At 42.6% G+C, this 18,164-nt stretch overlaps 2 protein-coding genes across 2 annotated transcripts in view; both read left to right on the forward strand.

Moving 5' to 3' along the window:
- Window positions 1–12,040, forward strand: part of TMEM242 (transmembrane protein 242) — a 30,727-nt gene extending 18,687 nt beyond the window's left edge. The window contains exon 4 of the mRNA XM_036886746.2: window positions 10,626–12,040. Within this exon, the coding sequence (XP_036742641.2) occupies window positions 10,626–10,724 (99 nt within the window). The 3' untranslated portion in view covers window positions 10,725–12,040. The remainder of the gene's footprint in view (window positions 1–10,625) is intronic.
- Window positions 1,881–5,021, forward strand: LOC118913052 (L-lactate dehydrogenase A-like 6A). Its single transcript, XM_036886745.2, has one exon. It carries the CDS (start codon window positions 3,581–3,583, stop codon window positions 4,724–4,726), a length of 1,146 nt encoding a protein of 381 aa, XP_036742640.2. The 5' UTR covers window positions 1,881–3,580; the 3' UTR covers window positions 4,727–5,021.
- Window positions 12,041–18,164: the final 6,124 nt, after the last annotated feature.

Below are 18,164 nucleotides of genomic sequence, written 5' to 3' on the forward strand. Positions count from 1 at the left end.
TTCGAGTCCCTCTGTGATCTGTCCCCTACTTATTCTTTAACTCATTGGTTCTCAATGGGGGCAGTTTGATTTCCTCTTCCACCAGAAGAAAGCTCTCTGGCAGTGTCTGGAGACATGTTCACTTGTCATAACTGCAGAGGTGCTACTGGCCTCCAGTGGACAGAGGCGGGGGTGCGGCTTAATCTCCCACAGCGCACAGCACAGGCCCCTGCAAAGAATGATCTGGTCCAGAATGTCAGCGGTGGTACACTTGAGAGCCCAGCTGTTTCTCGCATAGGCCTTTGTCACCCTCAGAGTTCCAGCCATGCTGAGAGGCCGCGATCTTCAGCCTCTGAGCCTGGTGCTTGCTAATCTTGCCCAGGAAACTCCTTCCTTTTCCTCCTGTGCTGTTTTGCCTATATGGAGTCTTAAGACAAATCAGTTTTTAACCTTTACAACATGGATTAATCTGTTTTGAGATTATAAAAGTAACTTCCATACACAAACATATTCTTAATGTCATTTTTTTTAGATGAATAAAGCAGTTCTGGGGACTACAGTATTATTTGTTACTTAATCCAAGCAGAGAGAGTAAATGGTTGAATTAATAGAACAACACCTACACAGTTACAGTCTATGGCCATAGAATTAAACTTGCTGAATTTTTAGATATGATTTGGGATGGTTAAACACATACTTAGGAATTTTAATTTCTTTGTTTTTCATGTTTTGTGCCTCAGTAAAATATTTCTTTTTTCCTTTTGAATGATTAATACATGCAGCTCTTTTGTAGTGCCTCAAAAAGTATATGTAAGCTGTTGTCTTTAAAGACCAAAAGTGAGATTTGGATAACTTACTATAAAAACCTGCCAATTTATATAATATTTGAATGCCATAAATAGGAAGTTTGTCACGGTGTTGCTTTTTGAATTGACCTTTTACCCTTTTTCTACACAACAAAGCTTGTGGCCCTGCCTTTGCCCTTCTCTCAGCATCACCAGAATTGCTGACAAAGGGAATACATTCAGGTGCTGGGATTTGTAAAGACCCCCACAAAGATTTCAAAATTATGTAGATTTTAGTGTCTGTAAGCAATAGAATCACAGCCCACTAATTTGTTTTAAAATTCCAATTTGCATTTTATGATTTTAAATCAGAGAAGACTTTAAAATAATTGTTTATATGACGCTGTACTTGCAAACTGGTGAGTTTGTAGCTTCTGTTATTAATGAACACTGTTTTCATTGCACCTTTTTTTCAAACCAAGGGTTTCATGTGGTTTATTTTTTAAAAGCTTTCTAAAGAACAAAAACTTTTAATTGTTTTAAAGGATGAAAATATTTTCTCTGCCATTACGTATTTGTTATAATATGATTGTACCTTGTAGCACTGTAGAGATTTTTTTTTTATCTAACTTGATAATGGTAGGTATTGTCTTTGAAAACACTTGAGAAATCGTTTAGCTTATCAATAGCTTTCTGAAATGTGTGCATCAACCTTGCTAAGAAATGTTCTAGCACTTTAGCTTTGCTTAACTGAATTCTATAGTTATTTACTCATTCTTTTACAAATATTATGTATCAAGCTCTGTTCTAGAGGATAGGAATATTCTTTTTTTTTTAATTTTTAAAAATTTTTTATTTTTTTTATTGAAGGGTAGTTGACACACAGTATTACATTACATTAGTTTCAGGTGTACAACACAGTGATTCAACATTTATATACATGATAATTCTAGGTACCAGCTATCACCATACCAAGTTGTTACAATATTTTGATTATATTCCTTATGCTATATATTACATCCCGGTTACTTATTTATTTTACAATTGGAAGTGTGTTTATATATATATATATATATATATATATATATATATTTTTTTTGTGAGGGCATCTAGGAATATTCTGATAAACAAAAAGTGATCCCTTTGGAGTAACAAATTCATAAAAAATTATATTTGTGTGTGATAAATCCTATAATAGAGAGGTGCACAGTACCCTAGTAGCACAGAGTTTTTTAAAAGTCAATTCTGCTTGTAGAAGACTTAGGAGAGGGTAGAATATTTGAACTGGACTCCTAAATGGGAGAAGGGCAGAGGGACCTGGAGGTGAGAGTCCAAATGGAAGGAATAGAATGACTTAGTTGCAACCATTCCTGGTCCAGAAATTTGCTGGTCATCATTTTCTGAGTGTTGTGAGCAAAAGTGTTATGGAATAATCCTGATATCAACTATAATATTATATTGCATTTTGAATAGATAATTGGTATTAGGTTTTCCATTCAGAATGATTAATGGACACCTAAGATAGAAGGTCTCTAGGGAGATGTCCAGTTCAATTGGGCTTTCCACATCTTTGAATAGACCTGAATAAAGGTCTGGAGCTCATGGACATCTCTTTGTCTTTCTTAGTTCTTTACTTATCTGAAGACTTAGTATAAATAAAAAGGTATTTTTTAGGCATTTTTATTTTGGAGAGGGTTATTTTTCTCAAAATTGATTTACTTGTGACTAAAGAGAAAAACTGAAGAGGCAGCTGTCATAGAGATTGTATTTCTGAAGAGGTTCACACTCTAGAAAGAAAATTACTATAGAAAGAAGCTATCTGTCTAAGAGTGTTTATGTGCTTGAATTTCATCCTCAAGAACACTTACCTTGGAAAATGACTGGTCAAAGGAATCAGTATAGGAAGAAGGTGGGGACAGGGATTAGGTTAAAACTTTCAGTTGTGACTTGGACAAAAGAAGTGATAGCTGTCAAAAGTTCATCTTTTAATACGATCCCTTTAAGATATTATCCACCAATAATCATTTTTAAAATTCCAGTTTTCAATTTGACAAATGGTTACCTGATCACCAGCATGGAGAGGACTGATGTATGTGTTGCTCTTACATTTTGTGTCATGGAGCTTGTGACTGTACCATCTAAACAGGGTGTCGAGTCCCTGTGCAAGTCCCAAGTTACACTAAAACCGCATTGCAGGAACTTCAGTAATTGCCACACTTTCCCACCCTTTACCAGCTCCTTTGCTTATTGTTCCTCTCTTCGTAGACTGCATTTCAGTGTCAATAAAAATTAGAGTACCTTTTCAAGTCCTGAATATAAAATACTCATTTGGTCAAGATTCAGCATTCTGAAACTGAAATCTTTTCTTTTGCTGTGAAAGGGGTATGTACCAAGAGCCCCATTAGGGTCACCATATTGCTTTCAGAATGAGAGGAGAGCTTTGAGGATCATTACATGGTCCAGTGCTGTTTACAAGTGGGGAGAAAGTGCCACTACTTTCAGTTGGACTTCTGTAGTTATTGGTATATTAGGGTATATATTTCATCAGACGTAAACTTCAACTCCATAATTCATTTCTACCCCACCCGGAGGAGGGGTGAGGAGTACTTGGCGGAATCCCTGGTGAGGCCATGTGAGCGGGGCCTGCCCTGCGCAGCCGCCCTGGTGGGCCTTGGGGGCCTCCCGAGGTCCTGGCCATGCGCAGCCGCAGTAGCAGACTGAGGAGACGCCCAGCGGTTGCCCTCTGTTTCTTCGCGCCTCAAAGCTCATCTGCCCGCTTCCTCCATTCTCTTCCTGCATCTCTTGAGTGAGTGGCCATGAGCTGGGCGGTGGGATCCCTGCGGGCCAGCCGGAGCGTGGGTGCTGCAAGAGCGAACTTCCTGTGCGTGGCGAGGGCACCGTGTTCCCAGCAGCCGGCAGCCACCTCTGCCGAGGGCGCCCAGCCCAGCAGCCCCGTGGCCACGATGGTGAGTGTGAGGTGCGAACTCGTGAAGAACGTCACGTCTGAGGAGGCCGTTCACCACCACAAGGTCTCCATTATAGGCACTGGGTCGGTTGGCATGGCCTGCGCCATCAGCGTCCTGTTAAAAGGCCTGAGTGATGAGCTTGCCCTTGTGGATGTTGATGAAGGCAAACTGAAGGGCGAGACTATGGATCTGCAGCATGGCAGTCCTTTCATCAGGATGCCAAATGTTGTCGCCGGCAAAGACTACCTCGTCACTGCCAACTCCGCCGTAGTGATTATTACAGCAGGCGCACGCCAGGAGAAAGGAGAAACGCGCCTTAATTTAGTCCAGCGAAATGTAACCATCTTTAAATCAATGATTTCCAGTATTATCCAGTACAGTCCTCGCTGCAAACTGATTGTCGTTTCCAATCCTGTGGATATCTTAACTTACGTAGCCTGGAAGTTGAGTGAATTTCCTAAGAACCGTGTCATTGGAAGCGGTTGTAATCTGGACACTGCCCGCTTCCGTTTCTTGATTGGGCAAAGGCTTGGTATCCATTCTGAAAACTGCCATGGGTGGATCCTTGGAGAGCATGGAGACTCAAGTGTTCCTGTGTGGAGTGGAGTGAACATCGCTGGTGTCCCTCTGAAGGATCTGAACCCAGATATAGGAACTGATAAAGATCCCGAGCGGTGGGGAAATGTCCATAAAGACGTGATTGTCAGCGCCTATGAGATTATTAAAGCGAAAGGTTATACTTCTTGGGCCATTGGGCTATCCGTAGCTGATTTAACAGAAAGTATTTTAAAGAATCTTAGGAGAGTGCATCCTGTTTCCACCATGATTAAGGGTCTCTACGGAATAAATGAAGACGTATTCCTCAGTGTGCCGTGTATCTTGGGAGAGAGCGGTGTTACAGACCTTATAAAAGTGAAGCTGACCCCTGAAGAAGAGGCTCGCCTGAAGAAGAGTGCAGAAACACTTTGGGAAATTCAGAAGGAGCTCAAACTTTAAAGTTGTTTAAAACGACCATTCTGAAATTATTGAAGAAGAGATTATAGTTATGGGGTTGTGTATGTCAAATTCTTTAATAAACTTGAGTTCCTAAAAGTTGGAAACAGAAGAGGATAGAGTAACTACCTTGTTTATTTAGCCCCCAGCTCTTGAATTTAGCATCCAGATGCTGGATGATTTTTTTTTTTTTTTTAACAATTCCTAAGTGACTGCATCAAAGTGTCTTTGTACCACTTATGTACCAGTAGTTGCCTGATACAAGCACACACACACACAGTGTTTGATACATGTGTGTGTGTGTGTGTGTGTGTGTGTGTGTGTGTGTAGTTGCCATTTAGTCCAAAAGCATGTAGAATGTAGGTATTTATTGTCATAGAAATTAAATTTTTCATTCAGTACATGTTAATTGTTGTTCTGGCTGCCTTAATGCCTGTTTAATTATATACTATTCCAAAAGTTGTAACCCCTACAATGTAAAAATAACTGCCCACACAGAAGTTCTGTATGCAATGGAGCCATCAGCTGTCTATGTCCCTGGGCCCTATAAAATGGAGCTACAAGTAGATCCTGGGTGTGTGTGCATGCGCTCACACTTGGATATGCACACGTGCTCTTGTATGCAGGGCAGTGAAGCCGGATCATTAGGTTGAAATACGAAAATAATAGTGATCCGGTTGGTAGCTGTTATAAAGCGTTTAAAACAGTAAAATATAAAGCTTTTAGAAAGAGACTGACAGAGGTGGCAGTTACTGTCATTTATTTGGTAGAAAAAGGAAATATCCCAGAATTTTGCAGTAACTGAAAATAAAGCCTGACTGAAATCATCTTAGGACTGCGTCTGAGAACCTGACCTTTTAGCATTAAATCAAGAAGTGTCCTCGAAGTCGTTCTTACAGGGCTGTCTTTGCAGTAGATAGTGGGCCCTCGTCCTATGGTGTTCCGGGGTCATCCCTGTTGCTGTTTCATTTACGTTAACAGAAAGCTTTTGCTTTTGAATTCTGCCCTGCTGTTAATAAAAATTGGCCACTTTAATGACTACTTCAGGGATTGTATTTCTTAAAAAGTTACACATCACTTTTTATACCTAAATTAACTTTACTACAGGTTCTAGAGTTTATGCATGTGTTACAGTGAGAGTTTAGAAGAAAGTGAAGATAACTGACTTTTACCTAAATGATATTACTAATAACTTAGAAAATGAGCTGAGATATTTTTATTTATATTGGCCTTCCTAATGCAATTGAATATTAAATAATACATTCAAATGTATCTCAGGATCCATGTGGATATCAACAGGCCTAATCAAAATTGAAAAATACCAGCATCTGCTCTCTAATTTAAGCCAGTCCTGCTTATTGAATCTTACCAAATTGATGTAGGACAGTGATCCACACGGAAAATGACCCTTAACCATGCTGGTCAGAGCTCCCATCCCATTTCATTGGAAACATCTAGAAGTGTCCTGATTACCCAGGGAGCAGTGTCATATACTGGGACTAACTGATATGCTGAAAGTGGGAAGAAAGGTGGTTCTAAGAGCTTTTTAAGCTTAACTACACAGAGTTCTTCCTCTTTGTCCAACCCTTGGCTTTTTATTCAGCTATGTTTCAGCCAAATTTAACATAATATTGAAGGGGATCAGAGCATCCTTATGTCCTGTAATTTTCTTCACAATCTCTATCAGGATAGACTGAGTTATTCTCCAGTGAAAAACCAATCTCCAAATGTGTGGCTTAAAATAACAAAGGTTTATTTCTCTTGTAAAATTCACCATAGGTTTACTTTACTCTAGGGAAGCTGTCCTCCAGAAGCTGGCTTCATACTTCAGGTAGCTTTGACCTTGAGGTACCATTGTAGCAACATCGGCTTCTGTGACTGCCTTAGAAAGGAAAGAAGCCTGCAGTTAAATGCTTCACCCTGAAAGTGATGCACATTGCTTTTGCTCACATTTCATTAGCCAGAACTAGTCACATGGTTACCTGACTTCACAAGGGTGAAGAAGTATAACTCAACCTGTATCCAGAGGTAGATGAGTCCTGGCTATTAGTGAACATTGGTAATAATCTGCCATACCATTCTAAATAAAATGGTTGCCATTGCAAGAATATATTTTGTGCTTTTAAAGTCATTTTTAGTGAAAGCTGGTGCATGAGTAGATGTTATAGAGGTACCATGCTTTGTAGGTCACAGAACCAGAGTGGCTATGGGGAAGGCACATCAGTCAGGCATTTGTACTACAGACCACGTCACCGTGGATGGGTTAATCTCTCTGACCTCTGGTTTCTCATATGTAAATGGTGGTCCTCATTTCTGCCACATAGAATTACAAAGACTAAATAAATAGCCTAGTGCTTGGTACAGTGCCTGGCACATAGGTGATCTCAAGTGGCAGGCATTATTATTCCTGTTCAGACAACATTTATAGTCTCATTCTGTTTTATGAGGAAGCTGAATTTCCAGGTTCTTCAGAATTCCATTGGCGCTGTAATTGTTGACATATCGGAGAGCTTTCTCACCATTCTAGCTCTAGCTCTGAGGTTGGCAGCAGTCCTATGGGAGTTAATTGAAGCTAAATGAGCTAGTCAAAGGCAAAGATATTTTAAAACTTGGATTTGAATTCCAATAACTGCCTATTTTTTAGAATAGATGCTCTAAGGGTTTTCTCTAATTAAATTGGGAGGGGGATATCCTGACCTTTTAAGTAAGTATTCAGCACACCATATATTAGACCAGAAGTTTTCTTGTTGTTTTTTTCTCTGCTAAGACATTTGAGGTAAACATGCAGCAGCATCCATGTTTCACTCCTGGCATACTGGCTATATGTCCCCTCAAAAAGCTGTTGCATTGTGAATGAGAGTAACGTTATAAGAGAAATAATCTTGTATCTCTTCTCATAGCTAAAAGGTCAATCACGTCCAATCTTCAGAATGTCCATATCAATGAAAAAGTACTTGTAATACATTTCCCAGTTGTCATGACACTTGGTTTAAGAACTGCTGCCTAAAATGGTAGGACTTTCTGATACTACTACAGCCTGGCACTGTTAGACACAGACATTGGGACTTAAGGATGAGGTTCTTGGAGCAGTGGGCTCGTTGTTAGGGAGTGCCATCTGTGTGTTGTCTCTGTGGAGAGCAGCCCCTGGAGTTGTGCAGTACCCAGGTGTCCTGCTTAGAAGGGTAGGTACCTCAAGGGTCCTGCTTTGGCCCTGTGACCCAAAACCAGGGGAGCCCTCTCCCTGGGCAGAGGAAAGAGAAGACAGAGACTGCAGGAAAGAGATCCCTAGAGTTTGGAAAGTGCTTCAGAGTAAAACTGAGTTGCTGGATAGAGACAGAAGTGTTCAACATGCCTCATCTTCACACTCTTGGGACAGAAGGGTAGGGGCGTGGTTCTAGGGCAATAGCTATGATTGTTACTGTGGAATTCAGTATATTTATTTTATAACCAAATTTGCTTAAAGGTTCTCAACTCAATTTTTAAGCAGGGTGATGTTCTGTTGGCCTGTGATGGGGTATCACTGGTAAGACCCACACCTCTGAATTACATATCACAAATGATACAGTAAACAAAACTGAAGGTTTTCATTTACTATCCATATAAATTGTACAAGCTTAAAAACCTTCTATGGAACACTATTGTTTAGAGCAATTTGAGGCCCTTTTTGTAACTTAAACGTAGACTGTTGTAGACTCTTCTATTTTCACAGCTGTAAAATTAAAGAAGGTGAAAGTGTTCTTTCTCCCACTTGCCTCCCTTCCTTCACATCGCTCCGGAGCCTGCCTCTTCCTAGTTGGCTATTTCAGCTATGAGTCCTGCTAATGGTTCAGTTGCTTATGACCCTAGGAACAAGTAAAGAATGCAATACTTGGGAAATGAGAGGAAAGAAAAAAGTCGGGCCAAGAGGAGGAAGTGGGAACAGCCCCCCCATGCTGAAGCAGAGCGGCCACCTTTCCTGTCCTTCCCAGGCTCCTCTGTGTCTCCCACCCTCTCACTTCTCAGCTACAGACCACGTTCCGTATCCTGAGGAGGTGGGATGATAAATGATTCTTTTCATGTCCTGGATTTCTGACTCCCCATGTGAAACACGCATTAGGCTTAGTTGTTACATGTTCATTCACAAAGGTGAAGGGAAGGCACCAGAGAGCACACTGCAAACTGGCCTGATCAGCTGAGAAAGTCTATGCAAGGCTCCTCAACAGGGACACTGTTGGTATTTTGGACAAATCATGTGGGTCATTCTAGATGTTTTGAATAAATTATTGTGGGTTGTTCTCGACATTTAGAATCCGTGCCCACCCTCCCCCATCAAATGCAAATAGTAGTCCCCTGTGATTGTGACAACCAAGTTGTCATGACACGCTATTTGAAACCTGCTATTTGGAACTACATTTCTGGTCCCCAGGGATGCAGTACTGCCTCTAGTTGAAAATCTCTAATGAAGGGTTCAACACAGTGCAAACTAGAGAGCTACAGGGAAGAGGGGGTTGGAGAGACACATATGCCATGCACGTGTGTCTTCAAGATTGGTGTTGGGATCCAAACGTTGAGATGGTTGACGTGGAACTCCTACAGACTAATGTAATGGGTAACCTTAGTATCTTCCAGTGTCAAAAATATTTAAACCAAAATGATATATATCATAAAGTAATGCTTTTAACAAACATACCATAATGTTCATACAAGCTTTGTTCTTCGAACACAACACATATTTTGGTGCTGTAATGACTGTAGCTAATACATATTGAGCACCCAGTGTTAGGTGCTGTGCTTCATCGGCATCATCTCACTCCTCACAACCCTGTCAGCAGATAATTGTTTCCACTGTACACACATGGAAACTACTGCCTAGAAAAGGGTAAGCAGCTTTCTCAAGGAGTGGAGCTAGGATTTGAACAGAGGTCTACCTGATAACCAGAGTCTCTCCTGCCAATAGCAGTGTCACAATGACTGGAGTAAGTGTCTGAGAATTTACAAGCCCCAAACAAAATGCACTCCCCAAATCTGGCAACAAGGTAAGGATTCAGCTTCAAATTGAAATAAATGAGCATCAACATAAAATAGTATTAGCTGACTCTCAAAATAACCACTCATAAGAAATGACTTGTGTATGGCTGATGAGAAAATTGTGATGCTGTAGTGCTTCTGAAATAGTAACTCATAACAGGACCATACAGACTAAAAAGAATGAACCAATGAGTGTGTAGCCAGTACTGTCTACTGTAAAGATTACCTAATTCCCATAAATTAGTGTCCCCTTCCCATAGGGTGGTACAACACCTTAGGTGGGGCCAAGCTTCTGGTTGACACTATGTATTAAGATCCTCCAGTCCCTGACTCCTAAGATTCCAAATCTACCTCGGCAGGTAAAATCTCTGCACTGATTTCTCAACACTGGCACAGAAAAACATTCTAGTTTATCTGCCATTCATTGACTCATTATTGTTTTCTCCACTCTTCTTTCCTGTGGGGAAGGAGTTTCTTCTCTCCACTCCTTCCTTCTGGCTCCAACATTCTAACTTTGAATAGTCTCAATATATTCATTCACTCCGAGAGACAAAAATTTCATTCTCAGCTGTATCTTTATATATGAAAGCCAACAAATATACTGTTCTTCTGGTAAGGAATAAAGATTGAAGTTTGAGAATTTAGAGCATGTTGCCTTCCAGACTCAGAGTGTTTTATTTAAGACCCAAAAGATGTACACTTGGGAGAAGAAAAGAGGTGCATGTAATCTTTTGAGGTAGCTAAACACAGTCTTTACCTTTTCCTGCTCTTTCTTTGTTCTGTCCTCACCAGCTCTGAAGTATCGTCCCGTTAGCAGTGGCGTCCATCCCTGATTGCTTTGGCTCTTCTCCTCTCCTTTTAACATTGGATGACTGATTTTTTTTTCTTTGTTCAGATGAAAGACTTCCGAAGTAAAATGCAGTCAGTATTTCCAGCAATTCCCAAGAACTCTGAATCAGCTGTTGAGTGGGAGGAAGCATTGAAATCCAAATGAGATGCTACAATGGCAGAGGGACTCTCTTGATTTCTCCTCAGGAGCAGATTGTGCAGATTGTTGACTGAACCACAGGATGGATGCTGCTGGGTGTCCTCATAGGAGACTGTGCTTCACCTCAATTGATGTGGGCTTATGTGTGTGTGCTTTACGGGGAGGGTAGAGTTTCCTCAAAGTTAGGAAGACTATTTAAAGATAACTATATGGATAATTTTTCTATGTAGACAAGATCCTGGGGGAAATACTTCTGTTTATGACTATAACAGTAAACCAAGTTTTGAATCTGAAAAAAATTTATAATAACTTATGATGGAAAGTCTTTATAAACGGATTCCTAATAGCCATAGCACCTCAGTATGTCTGATGAAATTAGTTTCAACAGCATTACTTGTATGTGATTGTCAGAACTTAGAAGACTTGCTCCTATTAGGCAGATTCAAAATGACAGGTGATTGAGTCAATCCTGTACGTCAGGTAGTAGGTGTGGCTCTGTGTCCTGAATGCAGTCTGATTTGCATCTGCTTGTTATTTCCCTGATGACCTCCCTTTAAGGCCCTGTAAATTGCTATATGTAGACAGGAACTAGCAACAGATTATGATAACTTGAAAAGGTACAATCATGCTGAAATAATAATATGAGTATAAAATGTACTTTTTTTGAGAAGTTGGTTCTGAGTCCCTAAACATTGACAGAATTTGTAGTTTTGTTTCAGTTGTCAGTGTAAAAATAACCCAAATATCATCTATCTTAAAAAATATTTTTAACCGGAAAGCTATCTGAGTATTGAGTCTCAATATTAGGTATATAGTACTGCCTCCCTGATGAAACTACTACTGGTAAATTCTTAAATACGCACCCCACCTTTCCCTGTCCTCCATGTTCTCTTAGAGAAAACAGACAATAATGTCTACATGCAATTTTTTTACTGGATATTAAAGAAAAATATCTTAATATGTCCACAAAAATAACCTCTGGTTGAGTATCAGTTGTGCAATTTCTTTATAATTGCTCAGTCTCCAGCAATCCAGTTTAATAAAGTATATTTGAAACTTACCTGTTATAATGAAACCTTTTAGTTCTAAGGAAAATTTTTAAATGAAATGTCAAGTGCCTAATATAACATTTTTCTCCAAACCATGTTAGCCTGTAAAATTGCTGTATTGTTAAATTAATTAAACAGGTGTAATCAACATCTGGGATTCTGTTAAAAATCCAAGACAAAAAAGAAAGGATTGTGGAATTTATCAGAGTATATGGTATAGCAAAAACTCTTTACCTGCCTTTCGCATTTAAGTAAGTCTCTGCTAAGCAAAGATTTCTAGCCTTTGAATGAAATGATGTCAGGAGAGGCAGGAGCCAACCGAGGAGGATGTTGTCCATGTTACTAGGCTGAGTCCAAGGGAATGGGTGTGCACTCTGTTCACACAGGGCCTGGTGCACAGGAGGCCTGAAGGCATGATTGTGTGGATACACATTTGTGTGGCATGCCTAATGTTTACAGAACTTTTTCCATATATATCTGTTGTCCTGAGGGATGTCATGATTCTCCCATAAGAATGATCATGAATCACCTGGTGAGAGAAGGTTGATGGGGCCAGGTTCCCTCGAACAGATATCAAGCATGGACTCCAGTTGCATTTTAAAAACAAAAATGAAGCAACAAAGAAGGAAGTTGAAAGGGAGACAAGCAGTATGACCACAGTGGTGTTTTTCTACTGTCAGAACTCAGATATCAGATTTAGTCAATTGTCTATTCCTTTTATACCAGAGGCATATTGTTAAATTGGTTAATGGGAAGGAAAAATGTTTAACAGATAATGTTATTCTTTATGTGAAGTACCATCTGTGTATTGAGTTCTGAATGTTCCTGGATATGGAAGAGAGAAAATGTTATGGAATTTCAAGTTCGCCTTCTTTGCTGTCTTTATCTTGGGTAGAGTATGACAAACATAATCACATTTATCTCCTGGAGCATAAAGAGTTTTAATCACCCTATTAACCAGGATGACATTTTTCACAGACTTAAAAAGGAATAGAACAGACATTATCTCCCCATAAGCAATCCATTTCATGGAGGCTGAGCACTAGAAATTTTTTAAAGGATGGATAACACAAGCCATTTCCATTCCATGTGTAAGCCAACATTAAGGCGGCTTTCCTTAAGAATGTTGCTTATGCTGGTTGAGTGTTAAGCTTTAGGTTTAGAATTTCAGTGCCAAAAGAGCTATTAGAGAAAGCAATATAAAGAAAATGTGGTGGGCTGGGAGGGGTGATTTCCAAGGCCTTGGGATTCATTCAAGAAAAAAAATATATTCTGGTAAGTTATTGCTGCCTTGTAAAAATGTGTTCATGAGCTGCTGTTATTTTCAGTCAAGAAAATATGACTTCTGAACAACCTGGGAATGAAAAAAAGTGCATGGGTCCTGCCTCACAAGATGCCTAGCAGCCTGCCTTTACAAGAAACATGGATTCTGATGATTCCATTAGAATCACGGGTTCACAGAGAGTGAGGGAGCCCCTGCCAGAGGCCCAGCAGAGCTGAGGTGTGACTGCAGGTGATCCTCATTCCAGCATGCCGACAAGCTGACGCTGGAAAAACCCTTTCTTAGCCCACTCAGTCAGAAGGTGGCACCTGATTACCCTGCCTGTCATATATGCTGCTTAGTTTCGTGGATAGTATGGGACTCAACTTGCAAATTAATCATTGTAACCTAAGGGGAAAACAAGAAATTAAGGGGAAAAGAAGCCCATGGGGACAAAAGTAATTAAAATCCACTGAATTTAGCTATTTCACTTGGGGCAAAATTTAATCTCTTAGGTTTGGTTCATGGAGAATGTTGTATATTCTCACCTCATTTTCATATATCTTCTTTAAAGGTAAAATCATTAAGTACAAGTAAAAATCAGCCAGGTAAAATGTATAATTATTTCTCCAATAGTTAAATGTGTAGTAAAATGCATATTTTTATTTTATCATGTTCCAGTGAGGTCTTTTTCCTTTCTGCCCGAAGTCACTGAATAATATGTCAGGTAGTTGGGTCTCTGTACTGGTGTTTCAGGATTGTTACAGCTGCGCTTTTGTGGGTACCAAGCAGGAAAGTGAGCACCTCTTGCAAGCAGTGACGTTAATCTGTAGTAATGAAGGAGGCTGATGGCAGGTAACTCAGCTTTGGAAAAAATTAGCCGTTGAGAAGCACATAGAAGTCAACTTATCTGTCCAAGTATTAGTGCAGTGATTTGGGTCCTTAATTTTTATTTTTTACAAAAGCCCTTTGCCTCTTCAGCGTTTGGTGAGGCATGATCACTTACTAAATAAACAAAACAATAGCAAAAAACAGGCAAGAGATCATATAAATGTTCTTAATGACAACTGTCCCTGTTATAAAGGCCTCTCTTAATGGACTTTCCTAAGAAGCTAAACTAGGCAAACTGAGGAGGCTCTGCACGTTTGCACAACTACCTGCTCATCAACTGGAAATGCTGCAAAAACTCATCCTCACGCTGCCCCTGGAGCCCCGAGCTTAGGGTGGGGGCCCAGCCCTGCAGCTTGGCAGCACTGCTCCGGCCACATATGGCAGCTGCCTGGAATGCAAGGCTCCTGCCACAGACCCTGGCATCCAGGATGCACAGGCCAGCTGTCTGGAAAGAGCAAGTTGACAGAACTGGGTGTGAAAGAAAGCTTGGTTTTGACAGGCCTTCCAACGTAGGCCCGACTCTGCACGGTCCCTTTCCTCTGCCAACCCAGGTTAATGGAATGTGTTAATTTTTTTCCACTGCTGCTGGTTGTTGTCAAATGTCCCTGTTGTAGGGGCTGATGGCCTCTCCTACTCTGAGTGAAGCCCAAAGGGTAGAGGCCCTCACCTGGAAAACTCGGGTGGTTACCAGTCATGGACCATCAGCACTGCCACCTTTCCTGGGCTCACTTTCCTGCTCGATACCCACAAAAGCACAACTGTAACAATCCTGAAACACCAGTACAGAGACCCAACTACTTGACATATTATTCAGTGACTTGGGGCAGAAAGGAAAAACACCTCACTTGAACATGATAAAGTACTATAAAAATGTTTATTTTGCTACCTTTCATGAGAAAAGTAATCTTCTGTCTCCCTTCAGTCCACAGTGGCTGCAGCTATTAGAGATCCTTCCGTTGGGATTGAGGTTACAAATTAAGAAAACTCAAGTGTAGTAAATCTCATGCAAAGCTACAATAAGACCTCTTGTTTCAAAAGATAGTGACTAAGGAAAGCTTTTGCTCTGAGTTTGCTCATGAGCCAGCCCTGATTCTCATCATACATTTTTATTACAACTCATTGTAGTAAAATATCTGTGGAAACAGCACATTATCAAGTCTACCAACTCCCTGTTTAAGAGGGCGACTTCGGTGCAATACAGTGAGTGACGTGGAGGCCCCACCTGAGCTGCCAAGAATGCAGAGGTGGGGCCCTGCATTGTTCAGCCTTATCCAGAGCTAGAGGTAACAGCCCTTCAGCCTGCACGTCAGGGCTCTGGCCTAACAAATTAACTCACGTCCCAGTTTTGCCTATGTCTTTCCAAATATTTCTCACAAAGATGTTCCCATGGGAATTGTCCAAATTTGACATCTCTGATATGTCTGCTAATAATGAGTTGAAGGTAGAATCTGTATTCTTCACCAGAATACATTTGCTTTAACTTCTCAATATTCCAGCTACTGCCGAAGGAGCAAGGGGTAGAGGGCTGGGTTTAAGACACAGTTAGGAGAGACCTTAGAGAGACACGTCTCCACAAGCCAGGGAAGAGCATCCACCCTCGCATAGGTCTTCAGGTTGAGGAGTAAGCCCATAATAAGCCCTTAGTAAACACAGGATAAGAGGGAAGGGAAGGAGAAGGGGTAGAGAGAAAGCAGGAAGAAAATAGGAAAGGAAGGGGGAGAGAGGACCCTCCTCATTGGAAACAGGGTCCATGTGGCCAAGACCACAAGTCAAGCTCCTGGTGAAACCAACATTGATCTTCTCACCCCCAGTGACCACATTTGCTTCAGCCACCAAAACTCAAGAAAGTAACATTCACATCAAAATGATGAAAAATCAGTTTCTAAGGTGGGTCTTGGGCTCTTGCAGGGGTTTCAAACTCCCAGTCCTGTGACCACACAGTCCAAAGATAAAAAATTAAAAGCAAGGCCCTGATGCATTCACCGTCTCTGACCTACTGAGCAGGAAGAAACAGATAAGTCGAAGATCCACACAAACATATATTACTCAGGATGACCTTGTGTTCAGCCAAGGAGAAGATGGCATCTCGCTGCATAGGACCTGGTCAGGTTCCCGGAGGGGCGATGGGGTGCATTCTTGCTGAAAGCAGAAGATCTCAACAACAGCAGCAAAAATCCCTGGCCCTTCTCATTTCCTTTTAGAAACTTCACTCTCTTCCCATTGATGTATTGGCAACAGCATCTGGAAATACGGCTCCTTCCTCATCTCCAGGGGTGGAGGGTTTATTCTGTAGCCAGAGAACCTGAGTTGAAGTCTCAGTCAGAGAGTAGCAAGGAGAAGGAAGGGCACCTGGGAACACAGGCTAGGGCCATGGGCACAGAGTTGTTCATTGAAGGGATTAGAACCAACCCACCTTCCAATTCCCTGTGAGCCTAATATGCCCTAGAAAGAAGTCCAATAATTCTACCTTATCTTCCCAATTTGTGCCTTTGATGTAAGCTTCAGCATCACCCCTCACTTCTTCACTAGTCACTAAATCATTCTGAGCTGAGTGCCATCACACATTAATTACCCAGCATGACAAACTCTCGGGTCGGCTGGTTTTCCCGGCTTGCGTCTGCCAGGAAGCAGTGGGAGTTATTAGCAAAGTTCGGGCTGGCAGGTTAATATCATCACTTTGGGTATCAATGGGTGTTGGCACACTCTGTGCCTGGGCTTGAAGAATTAAAATTAAAAACAATTCTCTCAAATACATGACAGGTTGCGAGTCTTAAGGGCCCTCAGCTGTCCTGACCGGGTGCAGTGACTTTATTCTCTGGGGCTCCAAACTTCTACATCACCCACTCACAGAAGCTGCTTGGTGGCCTGAGAGCTATGCCACCCCAGTCTGGCCACTGGTCACATCCAGTGCTGGGCAGGGGCAGGGCAGGCCAGGAGGCAGACACCTACTCTTAAGGTGGTGGCCTCCCCAGCGAGGACAGGGGTCAGCTTGAGTTAGGCAGAGCCCCAGGAGTGTGTGGCTCTAGCTACCTGCGTGAGTTTGGTCTGCCCCAGAAAACATTCCTACAACCATGTGGCAACTTCAGTGAAGCCCTGCTCTACCCAAGGCATCTCCAGGCCCGCAGCGTTGCTGGCCCTGGAGCAGGGCACGCACGCCTCTGCCTACTGGCCCCGTTGCATTTGTTTTATTCCGAGCTTCCAGAAGATGATGCCACACACCCCTCTTGGCCTCCGTCTTCCCGCTCATCTAGACTCGCTCCATCCCCTACCTGTCTGCCAGGTCCTCCCCCACCTCCCCCATGAACACCTGGAAAAGCATGACAGCACTGTGATGCCACTCGTAGGGAAGGGAACCTCCGCTCCAACCTGGAGGGTCCCCCCCAGCCTTCAACTGGCAGGGGTCCGGGCAGGGGCCTCACAGGCCTTGGGGCTTGGTGGCTGTCATGTATCTCCGGGTGCTCTGCAGACCCTCGTCACATATTCCCCACGACCCCCATCACAGGCACTGAATTTGAGGTTAGCACTGAACGATGCCTCCTGCAGCACAATCCTATTCGCCCCCTCCAGGCAGGCTCCAGATCTTACCACCTGTCACCCAGCAGATGGGAGACCCCTTGGGCCTGGGCTTTTGAGGCCACACATGTTGGTGAGCCGAGCACCGTCAGGGGACAGTGTCCACCTCCACCCTCACATCCCCCAAGCACTCAGGGAGGCACCTAAAGGGAGGCCGGCGCAGGCTCAGATGCCCCAGGCTGGGGTGAACAGGAGCTCCGGGCTCACCCCCGTGGAGAGGGGAGGGCCCTGAAACCTCTGTCACTCTGCCTGGACCTGTGGTTCTGAAACCTCAGCCTGAACCAGAATCACCCATTTCAGTTGTGAAAACTCAGGTTCTGTGTTCACCCCAGAGTCTGGAAAAGGTCCAAGAACTGCATTTCTAACACATTCTAGGGTGGCTGATGCTGCGGCCAGGGACACTGTGCGAAGCACAGCCGTGATCTGTCTCCACCTCTGACGGTGGCGCTGGGGACAGAGGCTTCCCAGGAGAGCGCCTCTGCTGGCAGGCGGCCAGCTGCCACGGACGGCCTTCCCGGCCGCAGCCCCGCCGTCCTGAAGCTGCCCCGCCGTCCTGAAGCTGCCCCGGACTGAGGAACGCACCAGCGCCTCAGGCCCTGACTCTGCACCACCTCCTCCCTGGCCGCCTGATCGCCTTCCTCACGCAGCTCGGCAGGACCCTTACTCTCCTCA

This window comes from Manis pentadactyla, chromosome 12 (genome assembly GCF_030020395.1).
Source record: "Manis pentadactyla isolate mManPen7 chromosome 12, mManPen7.hap1, whole genome shotgun sequence".
Taxonomy (NCBI): domain Eukaryota; kingdom Metazoa; phylum Chordata; class Mammalia; order Pholidota; family Manidae; genus Manis; species Manis pentadactyla.

Excerpts from the sequence above, each read along its gene's own strand:
- LOC118913052 (XM_036886745.2), top strand. The coding sequence starts at position 3,581 with ATGAGCTGGGCGGTGGGATCCCTGCGGGCCAGCCGGAGCGTGGGTGCT.